The 14449-nt window shown below is 32.4% G+C and overlaps 1 protein-coding gene across 1 annotated transcript in view; it reads left to right on the top strand.

The window, feature by feature from the left end:
* Positions 1 to 14449, top strand: part of LOC100376411 (protein furry homolog-like) — a 106204-nt gene that overhangs the window by 22297 nt on the left and 69458 nt on the right. Inside the window, exon 3 of the mRNA XM_085497911.1 lies at positions 7819 to 8033. Coding sequence (XP_085354037.1) covers positions 7819 to 8033 — 215 coding nt within the window. The remainder of the gene's footprint in view (positions 1 to 7818; positions 8034 to 14449) is intronic.

The following is a 14449-nucleotide window of genomic DNA, read 5'->3' as shown; positions in this document are numbered from 1 at the left end:
TCGCTGATTTACCATTTTAGGGCATATTCAGTGGGTTTTAAATTCATGGTTTCCCATTTAGATAATGTGTTCTATGCTAAATTTCACATATTCACTGGGTTTTAATTTAGAGAATTTTCCAGTCAGCGAAATAAGCAAAATTAAAACCCAGTGAATAATTAACCCTTTTACAGTATATCAGGATGTGTGAGCTTTGGGGGTTATGCAAAATGCTTTATTGTGCACCCTGAAGTTGCAATCAACATCATCATTTATAACACCAGAGTTCCTCATTGTGCATTCTGTTGAGGGATAACTGTACAGATGTAGTCATTGTAATGGCATCGCATTACTTGTACAGACTTGTACAAATATGTATCATAGTCTTGCTGTGAAAAAACAACTTGCGTATTATATTACAGTATGCTAATTGCTGTATTCTGTAAATATGTTTAAACATATGACATATTCTGGCGAATGATGCTTTTTGAAAAAAAAACAGGGTGTCAATGACTTGGGTGCTTCAATGTATACTTTACAGCATCATAATAATATTAATTATATCACCTGTTAAAAAACAATATCTGTATTTCAAATATTTTTTTATATTTTATCAGTAGCGCATGCACACGTGAATGACACAGGTGTGTCTGTGGTCAGAATAAGTCATATTTGGTTATGTACTTTTTTGTTGCAGATGCACTTCTAGTAGGGCAAATACAGTTTATAAATTATTATATAAATTGTTCATATTTTATGTACAATAGTTGTTTCAATGTATAGAATTGTTTCAGTTTGTAAATGGATCAACCTGAACTGACTCGGAAATGTGTGGGTGGGTGTGGTTCACTGTGCATATATGAACAATTAGAAATAGTATGAGTCATGAAATAAAAATAACCGCCGGCCGGAACATGCATGTACATGTTTATAATTATAAACATAGAATTTAAATAAAAATTAAGGAAATATTTATTAAAACATTGTATGTATCTGGTGTGGGAGCATGTATACTATACATTTTTTAGCTCCGCTGTTGACTTTGTCGAGCGAAGCTTATCATATGAGTGATTGTCCGTGGTTGTCAGTGTCAATGTTTTACTTTTTCGACTTCTTCTTGAAAAATACAAGTCTGAATGCTTTGCATTTCTAACAGCGGAGCTATCCCAGCAGACAGGCTGTTTGTTTAAATAAACGGTAAATATGTGAGTACAGTTACCGGTACTGCTCTGGCTGTGGCACAACAGTGCATCATAAGAAACTCATTTAAATGTCATTCTTGTCCAAATTTAAAAATAGCATTTTTAACATTTATTAAATTTAGAATACTACAGAAAGGGATATGTTCACTGGGTTTAATTTTAGCTGAATTGGTGTTGAAGGGATCGTTACTGGGTATTAATTCACTGGTTTGTGAGCTGAACATTGAATTATTTTGTTCTAACTGCGAATATTCACATTTAGCTGTCAGCCATATAGGTGAAATAAAATCCCAGTGAATGATTAAGCTCTATACAGTATATACATGTACACTGCTTTACTTACTACAAGGGTCAAATTTATGTGCATCATTCCTTTTGTGAAATTTCATCTTCACATTGATAGCAGCGACAATGGTTTACATCAAAAGTTTTATTTTCCCAGGAGACAAATTATCGTAAATTAATTGTAATTATCATAAAATTGTGTATCTGTGAGTGTTCTTTAAATACAGTGAATTGGATGTCTTCATGAATGCCATGTAATTAGCATACATTGTATCATGAAAATTGAGCTGCTTACAATATCTATGACTATTATGCTATAGGTTATGGGTCAATTGTCAGTAGAAAAGTATTGGCTGTTTATTTGTGCCAGTAATTTCATTGATATATTCATGTAAACAGTGGTGGTGGAAAACATATCCAAAGTTCACCAGTTCACCTACAATGTATGTGTACTGAAGCTTATCGTTTCAATCTGCCACTGTGATTCACTATCTAGCATACTGGCCATGTGAATAGAGATAATAATCAACAATTTGTTATTGAAAATATTTGTGCATATGTAATTAATAGTGTTGATAGTGTCTTTTTCGCATATCATATTATATTCAACTTTTTAAACTCCCAAGTGATTTTTCTCACATCAAAATAAAGTGACATAAATGTGATCAAGACCTACAAATAATGAAAAATGATGACAATTTTATTCAAAATTAATGATGAAAAGTACCTAAAATTATATATGCCAAATGATGAAGCCAAATGTATAATTAAACCACTCAAAGCATCAATTGTCTTATTTATATAAGCTCATCTCCAATAGCACAAATAACCAAAATTGCATTTATATGCAGTTGTTTTCATAGCCATCTACATAAGCACTCTCTCAACTATTATAGCAAAACATTATATTTACTCTATAGGTCATGTATTATATGTGGAATCATGGGGTCAGACCATAAGGCTCCTGAATTCTATATATATATCAATTCCTGACTATAAACCCTGACCTTTTGTTCCTGCCTGCCAAATTCCAATAGTTCATTCTTTATACCAGTAATGATACCTTCCGCTAATAAATATACACACTACTACACTGTACAGACTGAATAATGCTGAGACAACTATCTCTCTTAACCTAGCTGATACCAGCCAGGCTTTCACAAAACCAAAATGTGATACTGATTGCTATAAATATACTTGTAAAATTCTTGGCCAAGTAATGTTGGTATGCTATTATCAACAGTTGACAGTGTCTGAAGTGCATGTGTACATTACATTGCTTCATTAGGAAGATTAATGTGTCTATTACAATGTAGCTGTGATCCCTTGCATGATGTGATACCAAGATTTTAGCCAAAATTAAAAATGTTTGTCAAAATACATTTAAAATATAGGAAATATAGGAAAAACGATATATTCACTAGATTTTATTTTCACTGAAGTATCTCTTCAGTGAAAATAGCATAAATAAATTCCAAGCGAAAGTAATGTATTCCACAGTAAACTATTTTTTATAAACCCCAGGGGAAAAAATGTGGCAGGTTAATTTATTTTTTAATATGATGAGAGTGTGCTTTTTTTTTTAAATTTGTATTCTCATAAAAATTGTGCTTTTGAAATTTTTTTTTTCTGACAAAAATCTTATAAAAAAAGTTCTTTTGCTGATGACCAGAAATGTGATTATTTTCTTTCTGGGTCTTAATAGGTTGTGGTTGTCCCATTGAAAGATGGGTAAAACACTGACAATTGCACTAAAATGGTATTTATATTTTGTATAAATAATCATAAATTATTTAACCTCAACTCAACTTTCAGTTAGGAGGCATTGAATGCAGTTGCTAAGATGTCCAAAAAGTTTGCCCTTTGTGCCTTTCAAAAAATACAAACTTGTCCTCTACTATTGGTATTACAATATGTACAAGCATTATTGCTTTCAAAATAGGTGCCCTATCAAGCTCTGTTGTAGATTTATTAGTTTATCAATTAAATTTAGATTGGTTTGCATTAAATCCTGTTAAAAAAACTGACCTGTAATTGTTTTGTTATCATATTTAATAGAAACAGCTTGTCAAATCTGCATGTGGTACAGTACATGGACAAAACTGTACAACATACACCAATTCACTGTCTGCATGACCTGGATGTATGCATGGTATGTTGCCATTAAGAAACTGCTAATTCCGCAAACTACTTTCACCACAGGGTTGTTGCAGTGCTTTATACATCAATTGAGATTTCATACCTCATAGTTGCAATATGAAGTCAAACTTAAACCGGTTATTTTTTTTTTTTATATCAATGTACATGTAAATCTATTTGTTTTTATCGCCATTAATTTACATTATTTGTATATTCGACGGCCATAGTGTACATGCAAGACAAAATTACATGTATGATAAATATCTTATTCACCTTTCTCCAAAGTCCTGTGTGCGTCATTCAAACCGCATTTTGACCAATAGCATGGCAACAATTCATCTCAAAATATTGCCAGCCATGAGTGAATATTCAGATTTCAGTCAATACATACTATGTACATCTTTAAGTCAAAAGCACAGCAAAATTTATATGGATCATAAATCTACATGAAGACATTCCACTTTGTCAGACGAGCAATGGTTGTCTGACATTCAATTGTGAAACATAAATTAATATTTTCACTTCTGCAAAAGTTAGTGATTTCTAGTATTTTTTCGCAGAACATTAATTCCTTGTTATACTTTTGTCCATATGCTGCTCAATTAAACAAATATTATGGTATAAAAATTCTCCAGTCTGTCTTATTTGCTACAATGATATCACCATTTGACCTTCTGCTATACATTATATAGCCTTCATTATTAATTGTAAAATATTTGACCTTAAAGTGAAAGTCAAGGCTAACAACATAACACTCCTGGATGGAAGAGCTCGGCAAATGTAAGGACATGCAATTTACAGTTTTTTTAAATCACTTCTCATTCTCTAGATATTCAATTTTTCATCAATTTATGTAGACTGCCATCTTGATTCTTCAGCAAAGGATTATGGGTAAAGTATGACATCATAGAGTCTGTTGTCAGAAATTGAAAAAATGATTTCATTTATAACTTCAAAAGTTGAACTTTAAATTGGCTGAAAGTTTAGAACAGGGTAGCATACATGTACTGGTGCCAAACATGCTTATAAAATAGTTGTCATGGAAACAGAACTGAAAATATTTATTTTTATGTTTTTCTACCAAATGCTCAAATTTCCTTATATTGTATACAATTTACCGTTGTGAGTAGGTTATATAGGTGATATATTACTTGTTGACCATAAAAAGTGGACAGTGTCATTCTATATTTCACAATGAAAATAACGATTTTTATTTTTTTAACGTTTTTGGCAATATCTTCACTTTATGTGTATTTGTAACATTCTAATTTACATTACTATAATCATATACAAGAGTTATATGCATAACGAAAATTTGAACTAATTCGCATCAGTATTTCCCATGTTATAGATGAAATCATTTTCTCAATTTCTGACAATTGCTTCAGAATCAAGATGGCTGACTACATAATACTGATGAAATGTTGAATATCTAGAGAATGAAAAGTGATATAAAAAAACTGTAAATTGCATTCTCCTACATTTGTGGAGCTTTTTCTTGGGGGGGTCATTGTGTTGTTTGGCTTGACTTCCCCTTTAACCATGAAACCTCTTGAGAGTGAGTGTATATTCTCTTATGCTGCTGTGAGGATTGGCTTCCCAAAACATGAACTTTTGACCAAATATTGTAATTATTAAGTTGTACATGTATATTAATATATACTTGATGACTAATATAAAATGAACATATTTTATGCTTTCCTTAGTTGAATTTTAATCTGTATCACCATTTGAATCTATTGCTAACGTTTATATGTGAATGTTTCTCATCCAAATTGTTAAATTTTCACTGTGAAAAATATTTGTTATTTCTCAATTTGAGAATATTTTAAATTATAAAAGTGTCATTTTCTCCACTGCAATATTTCAAGCCCTTTTTCCGCGACTTCCAAAATTGGCAAAAATCTGTCTTGTAAAATTAAGTAGTTTACAATACTAAAAGACAACATCTAGAAGAGTTCAGTATTAATAAGTACCTAATATTCTAAGTTTTCCATGAGACCTCACCTCTGTTTTAAACTTGATTAGACATTATTTTGATGTTGGCCTTCACCTGGTTGACATTCCCAGCCTTGTCACTTACAGTTGTATCTACCACTGGAGGGCAGTATAGCTGATTTAATCCTATTTATACATGTATCCAATGCTATTTGTTTTTCTCAACATACTAAATTTTGGTCAACGTCTGTTTTACTTTCTTACTCCTCATTCAGCAATCCTTTAAATGTCAAGATTTCATTTTTTTACAAAATTTTTCTGCATTATTAATCAAAAGCAAGTTGCCCCTGTTAAATCATGTCTGTTGAGTCCAATAGTTGTCATACTGTGTCAAATGTTTGACATATAGGTCCCATGTGACATATACAATGAATGCAAGACATATAAATATCTTTAAATGAGGATATTTGTTTATTTGATTAACAAATTCTATTCAGAAGAAAGTGTAGTGTCCCCATTGCCTCATGAAGGAACACTCAGGACTGCATGGTGCTCATAACCATTAGTCGGTGCCAACAGCACTCATGTGTAAATCTGTTTGAAAGAAGACATCTGGCTACATTTTGCATGTAAGAAAGTTGATTTAATATTAAAACAAGTGACTATCTTTGATGAGTCATACATGTAAATCCGTCAGTGAGTGCATAGCACAGAGGTGATGTAAGCATGCAAGGTGATGCATAAGCCAATTTTATCAACGACCTTCTTGTTCAAAATCAACATATCTTGTTTAATTACTGACCCTTTATATCACAGACTTGAATACAAGATAGAAGTTACAATAAATTAATGTCAAATTCAATTAAACTGATCATTGAGAGTGTTGGCAGGGTTCTAAGATTAAAAGGTCAGAGTTCAATGAATCCACTGGACATGCAATGCATGCTAGTTATAGCTGAAAGCTGCCACCATCTGTCTGTATTGGACTATGTACAGCGCATATATATGTATGTAAACACAAAGCGCAGGCAGCTTCTACTTTCCCTCCTAGGTATTGTGTAAAGCAGTTGCTAGTATTTAGTTCACTGTAAAAAACCACAGTATCAACATGTACGTCTCTCTCACTTGGCTCTGATTACGTTGTTTATTCTCCTATCTTGATGTATACTTTGCGTATAATAACCCTTCGACATAACACCTATGGAACTCTACTATGAGTTCGATTTCGAGGGTGAGTTTTTTTATTTTTCATATGCCAATTTCTGATTTGCTGGAAAATCGTAATATTGCTCAGTAAAATAGAAATCTATACTTTATCTGTGAGCAGCTTTTTTATTTATATACATATGGTACTTTCATAATGCTACTTTCATTTCTAAATTCCTGATATGACATATTATTATGACATCATTTTATAGTTGCCCTACTTCCCTACACTGTGTGTGTTGCCGGTACAATGTTATTAATTTTTTTTTTCATAGTTCAATCAAACATTTTTCAAAACATCCTTTTCAGAGAGCGGCTACATATCCAAGTACCAGCACATTGCATGATGTCGTTTATTGGCAAATATTTGCAAATAAATATGTGATACCTTGTTGAATACAGCTGATATTTCAAATCATTTTCATGTACATGTACGTTCAGCACCCAGTGTCAGCATTTTCAAATCAAGACTCAGAATTCATCTGTTTCAGCAAGCATTCAAATGAGCTAAAAGTGTCATGAGTGTTTTTGGATGGGTTAAACACTTAATTTATTGTTATTATGTACCTGCAGTTTCAGATACCTAGGAATTGAAACACTTCTTATATAAAACTAGCCATGCCTGTCACATAAAATAAATGTAATCATGACACACTTTTGGATAATTGTTTTTCTAAGCCTTGTGAAGTAGACATACTGAATTTGTAATTTGAAATTTCCATTTGCAAACTTACGGGTACATTTATGTGCCAAGTTTAAAATAATAATCTGTGGCCATATGTGCCAATAAAAATGTAAATGTAAGAATCGTGATGATAATTTAATATAATATGTCTCAATGTAATATGCTTTCGTCCCATGTCAGTATGACAGTATGAAAGGTTAGTAGGGATTCAGGGAATATATATATTTCAGAAGTAATTTGGTAATATTGAGTCATATTCCACTCAGGTTTTCAAAGCGTAATACTGCTATAAGATAATGTCAGATAATGATTCATGTGTCTCCCTGCAGCTGGTGATCATGCATATTTATAGATGTGTGTCTATTTCTTTTTTTGTTTTTTCAGGATCAACACTGAGTTTAGCAACCAACTCCACCGGTAGTTCAGTCTCCTCTACTTTGCCGTGGGGAGCTCCGAGGGAGTATCGTGATAACTTCTGCACCCTTTCCATCCCCATTGACACAAATGTCAAACCAGGAGAATATGTCTTACAAAGTTTATTTGCCGAATTTACAATACAAGCTGAGAGGAAGATTGAAAAGATCATGGCAGAACCACTGGTATGATTACATTTTATTGTTAGTAACTCATTTTTACAGATTCATTCAAGAGATTTTTAGACAAATTCAAATAGTGCACTACTTAACATGTTACTTAGCATATGTGCAGTGCATTATGGGAGATAAATTCAATTCAAATTTTGCTCTACTGAGCATGTTACTGAGCATATAAACACTGCATTATGGGAGAGAAATTCAGATTTTTCACTACTGACATATGTGCAGTGCAAATTCAAATTTTGCACCACTGAACAAATTATTGAGCATATTTGCAATGCATTATGGAAGAAAAATTCAAATGTTTCACCACTGAGCAAGTCATTGAGCATACATGCAATGCATTATAGAAGACAAATTCAAATTTTGCACTACTGTGCGTGTTACTGAGCATATACAAAATGTATATGCTGTGCATTATATCCTTATGGTGTTGATCCATATCGTTAAAAGTGTAAAGAAAATAACATTTAATTCTGAATAATGTGTGACCCTCCTTAGTAACGTTAGCATGTCTAAATTAGTTGTATGACTACAATTGATAATCTTGCTTTTAAATGTAAAAAAAAATGCAGCTAGGCCCCATGCAATCTGTGCTATTAATTTGTAAAACAAATTTACCATCTATTTTGTACATTTTTTCTTTCAATTGTCTATTCTTAACTCGTATTTTAGCATTTCTTTTATATAACCACCTACTATTTTTCATCAACCTGCTACTTGAAAATCTGAAAACTGGTTGACTTTATTTGAAATTTTAGAGTTTGAATTTCTATGTGTGAATTGGAATACGCTTGTTAAAATAAACTCTTTGTTAGGATACTACCGGTATATATATAATTGGTGTATGTGCTGTGTTATGGCTAAACCACTTCCCCTCTCACAGATGAATTATCAAGCTGAGCCAATCCAGGCATGATGGATTGACAGTAAAGTGCATTATGGGGTATCTTGAAATAGGATTTCTGTATACAGTTTTAGCCCTTTAAAGGGGAACTAAATAGAGCCTATTTTGGTGTTTGTATTTATCAAGTTATGTATATTGATAATAAATTTGAAAAAAAAATTTAAAAAAAATGATTATCTTCAGAGTTATGATGATTTAAATATGAGAAACCATAAACCTGCGAAGGACTTCCGTTTGCGCCATCTTGCCATAAAAAAACACCCTCATAAGCAATAAACCTACTAAGGTAACAAAGCATGATGACGAAATAGTATCTGATTAAATATAAGCAACTTAGGGAGCCATAGCTGGCTGGACTGGTGAATTGACTTCTAGTCTAGGTTGTTTCGACTTTTACGTTAATGTTATTTACAAGCGTATCAACATACAAACATTATGGATGTGCGATTGATCGAGACAGGCATTTTGTTTTGTTTTTTGTCTGTCTAATAAATGCTGTTTCCAGTACTGCACTGTGCGGCGTGCAAATTATTCAAAGTCTGGATGCTGGAGTATGCTATCTTGAGTTCGTAGGGTGGTGGTGGTGGAAACATTTTCGTCCATGTATTCACGGGGCTGCACTGGCAAATCATGGGACAAGTATCACAGGAACACCAAGCAGATTGTTCACAGACTTATTTTTGAAAAAAATGCATCATTGATTTGAACGATACTTACAATGAAGAAACAAACATGTTCATAAAAAACACACACATTTTATTACAATACGATTTACATACCGTCTGAATTTACGGTGAAATAATGGGTGGGTCTGTGAGGAAACGGTGGACGAAGGCGTTTATCATTATCTTCGTTTTGGTATGTTTTTGATCGTACGCAAACTCTCGACGCAAAACAATTTTCCACCATGAGGTTTTTCAGCACGATTTGACCTGGAACAACTTCCTTTGACATAACAGGTCATGTCTTTCATTAACCAATCAAAATGATGCGTCGTAATGATGAAATTTTCCGATTATTGACGATGATTTTTTTAGCGCAATGCGGAAGTGAATTACCGCAATGTTAAAATGCGATCTGTAGCACTGATTGCAACAAAAAAACGATGATTTTTTTCCCTAAAAACTGGCGATTCGCAATTTCCGAAATATAAACGACGGTTAATAGTAACCGTGGGTAAACTGAGTGTGGAGGAAGAATTTAAACACCTTTCTCGGTCGCCAACATGTCTCATCGTTCAAACCTTAGGCCTTTCATGATAGTCTCAAAGTAAACCATGCCCAATATCCAGGTACACGCCTTGACGATCACATTTTTGGCTTTTCAAAGGCTACTACTCAAAGAAATATGGATTACTCCAGAATTGTAACATCGATGTTCATCCTGAGTAAATGACAGAATAGAAACGATGCGAATCACGTTGTGTATGTTCGCCATGCACTCTGAACTTGAAATTAATGCGAGTTTTCTCATAAAACTAAAAGCATGAACCAAACTAACATGCCAATCACGATTATTATGAAATGAAACACACCTTTTACACGCATATTTTAAAGAATATCGTCGACGCCCAGTAAAAACACTCTGGGCTTATAATCGTGAATGCCCTCAACTCGATAAATACCAAGTAAAAACATAGGGATGGGCTTCATACTCGGAAGGGGCTTACGATCGGGGAAGTACGGTACTTTAACGCAATTTGGCTTTCACTCTCAGAATACTGTGGTTCAAACGCATAAGGCTCTAACCCAAGTTTTAAAAAGCACATTGTGCATATAAAAGTTGAGTTTATACTAATAGTACACAATGCTTGGCAGCATGAACGGCTATGTACAATGGCGTATACGAATGCGATCAGATACTAAAACGTCATAGCTTTGAAAAGTACCCGGATGTTAAATATGTTCGTTCGTTAATTATTCCCCTCCATGAATGGTCTCCATGGCAAGCACTTCAAATGCCTATCCAAGCTACAGTTATAATTAAAACAAAATTAAACCACTGCAATATTATTTCGAATACAGTTTAGAATATACACAACTATAAATTAAGGCCGCATTTAGGTTCGCTTTAACTTTATCCTTCCTGTCATGGTTGTTTTACTATATTTTTTCTGATGTATTAAAAATTGCTAAAAAAAACATTTAAAAATGATGTTGCAAATGTGGTACATTAAATATCTAATAGTGAATAATTAATGCCTTTGGAAATCATAGTTCCATGAGTGATATTATAAAACTGCTAGAAATATGAACTTATCTTTTCAAATAATGATGACAATGATGCAAGCTAAAAACTGATAACAATATAGCCTTTTTATAGAGCCTGTAAATACAAATAAATAGACACATCTAGTAACATGGATTTTTCCATATACCCTACCACTTTGAGTACTGTAAGACCATTTATTTTCACTGACATTTAATTTCACTATTTTGATGCGAAATTAAAACCCAGTGAATACTGTGATTGATGCATTTACAGTATATGATTGACAGGTTGCTATCTCAGTCTTTTATCGCTGATATTTCAGCAATTTTTAAAATGAACAAGCCGCCAGATGGTTTGTTTTGCCGGTCCCTAGCGGCAGGGTAGTTTGCACTACAGCGTAGTTTGAGATGCAGTTTCTTTTTACTGTTAACCTGGATAGGAATGGTTGGAATTGATTGAATTCCATGCATCAGCTAAATCGGGATATGCTTGTTATTGCAAGAGTATCATATAAACCTGGCTTTCAACTATGACCCTGTCGTTTTATTTAGGCATGTATTAAAGATTACCATCTCCCTTGATGTTTTCTATACTTTATGATATAACTAAGAACACTGTATCAATATTAGTTATTTATAAGCAAAGTAGGGAATAAGTAATTACTAGTATAATCTAACACTCCTGTTTCCAAGAAATGTTGTGCTCCAAAAACCTTTTAAGCATGGGCTTACCTCTTGAAACAATAGTGGCTATTGATGTGCAAAGTAGGTATGCATTGAAAATTATGACATTCATATGCAAATTAGTCATCATGCTGGAAAATAAAGTTGGGAAGAGCACTATAGTAAGTACCGGTAGGTAGTAGACATATTTCAGAAACTGATAACATCTATTAAAAAGAATAATTATGTGGTACTTTTACAATAAGAAATTGTGATAAATTTCCAATCTACATTAATTATTCAAAACATTTTTTATTATGCATAGGGGGTTCATAAAACAAATTTAATTATCATTTTAGAATTTTATGTATTTGTCATTTAAGCTAAACCTCTCAAATTTTCACAAAATTGCAATACTTTTTTTTATTTTTTTCAATCATTAATGTGTCATAATATGTAATATATTGGTCGTAAATTGTGTTCAAGTCTGTTGCTGTCACTGAATATATTCATCCTAATGCATATATACATTTATGTGCGTGTGTGTATTCAATTTGTGTGTACTTTGTGAGAGAATTAATACATACATGTATGCTATGTATTCCTGAATACATTTTGTATCTTGTATGTTTCTGATACAGCAATGAATACAATCAGTTCATATTCCTATGTTTAAAAGTAGTTTCATATCAGGTTTGAACTCAAGAGTTGAGAGGGCACCCATTTTGAAGACCACAATTGATAAAATTGCCTTGGCACTTGGGAATATCAAAAGACACACCAAGGCAAATTCACAAGGCATCAAAGCAATTGATGCATCTGTGAAGTTCATGCCCTGCCATAAACAACGATAAGTGGTGGATAATACTTTTATTTTGTGAGACATTTGAGATTCAGCATTGAACTACACATACTTCTTCAAGGTCATCATACTGGTAGTTACAATCTGAGATCAATGCTATAACTTTATTGAAGTCTTAGGTCTATTCTTTGATGTTCTCAACTTGCTTGATTGTGTGATGGTATTTGAAGAATTTTTCCAAAATACTGTGAACAACAAAAGCATTTAGAAAATGAAATTCCAACAATCAAATGATCAGCCAAATTCGATCAACAAAATTTTGTCCCTCTGAAAATCATTGAAATTTGGATATTTAGTACATACACTTATTTACTATAATTACTTATGCAAATGCAGAGGATTAAATAATTTACAAGACAAATTGAAAATTTTAAGATGAAGAGTAGCAGCATCTTTTATGAAATGTTATCCTCATGAATATTTTTTTAAATTATCAATCACAAAAAAAAGTATATTACCGGTATATATTATTTACATCATAACTTTATAACATAAATAACAATATTATGGTTAAATCTATCTAAGCTTGTAGTCTACAATTTGTGTTCATGCTTGTTTTCACTAATGAATATTGAAAGCTTAGCAACAGTTGCTAAGGTACCTTGATTCAAATTTGCTCACTAAACACAAAAATGTGACACAGTAATATATGTTGTATTGTCAATACAATAAAAAAAAAAAACATTTTCGTGACTACATTGTGGTCATTTATTTATTGGTCATGTTGTATTTCGGTCATTTTTTTAAAAAGTCAGCTTTCACAAAATAAACGCAGTAATAAAATCTTCTAGATTAGCAAAATAAACACACAAATTTGTTCATATTTTCCCATAAATGGTGGTCAAGACCTGTAGGCAATAGGGGGAATTAGATGATGTTCAGCAGTTCAATTTTTGTGACACACCCTTTGTCAGGATGATTTCACAGCGAATTGTGACCCTGGGATACAGCTGTCATATCTGTTTATCATTTAAAATGATCATTTCTTAACAATATGTGAATATTTTCATAATTATTGCCCATATTGATGAAATATTTGTTCTGGCCTACCAATCATAATAAACTAGTTTCCATAGTAATCTGTGATTCTATGTAGCAAATATGGAGATTACAATTTTTACAAATTATCATGAACAGTACAGTTACCGTAATCAATATCTGTCAGTTTTTAACAAAATTGATGAATCTTTAATGGTAAATTATTATTTCACTTCCAGAAATTCAGATGAATTATAATTTGCCATTTTTTATAAATGAATATTTATGGTATGCTTTTAAACCAGACTGCCATGAATTAATTTGACATCATAAATGTTATGATTGACCAGTTCACTTGAGTGAGAAATGTTGCTGTAATGTAGACGATATAATTTAATCACTGGTTCGTGCTGTGGGTGCAAAATAATCTTAATAGTCTTTGATGTGTGCACTTAGAATTTTTTGTTTGTGTTTCACTAAAACCTAATCATGATAGTATACATGTATATTTAAAGGTCCATGATCTCATTCTTACATGCCATATACATGTATGTACCATACTAATATTCAAAAATTATTTTTCTGCTGTTTTGATGAAGTTTGCTTTATTTAGCATGAACTCTATTGTGTACTCATTTGGTACAATGTACCACATTAAAATATATGTGAAAAAGAATAACAAAAACACAGTTTAAATGTCCCCTTTAATCTCAGAAGTAATATAGACCTTTAAGCTGACCAACAAGACTTCCTTTCCTATATGTACATATATACAGCGTAGAGATATGTAGCTGAGCTT

This window comes from Saccoglossus kowalevskii, chromosome 4 (assembly GCF_978046115.1).
Source record: "Saccoglossus kowalevskii chromosome 4, keSacKowa6.1, whole genome shotgun sequence".
NCBI lineage: Eukaryota > Metazoa > Hemichordata > Enteropneusta > Harrimaniidae > Saccoglossus > Saccoglossus kowalevskii.
The sequence above is the reverse complement of the archived record's forward strand: the minus strand, read 5'-3'. Positions and strand labels throughout refer to the sequence as shown.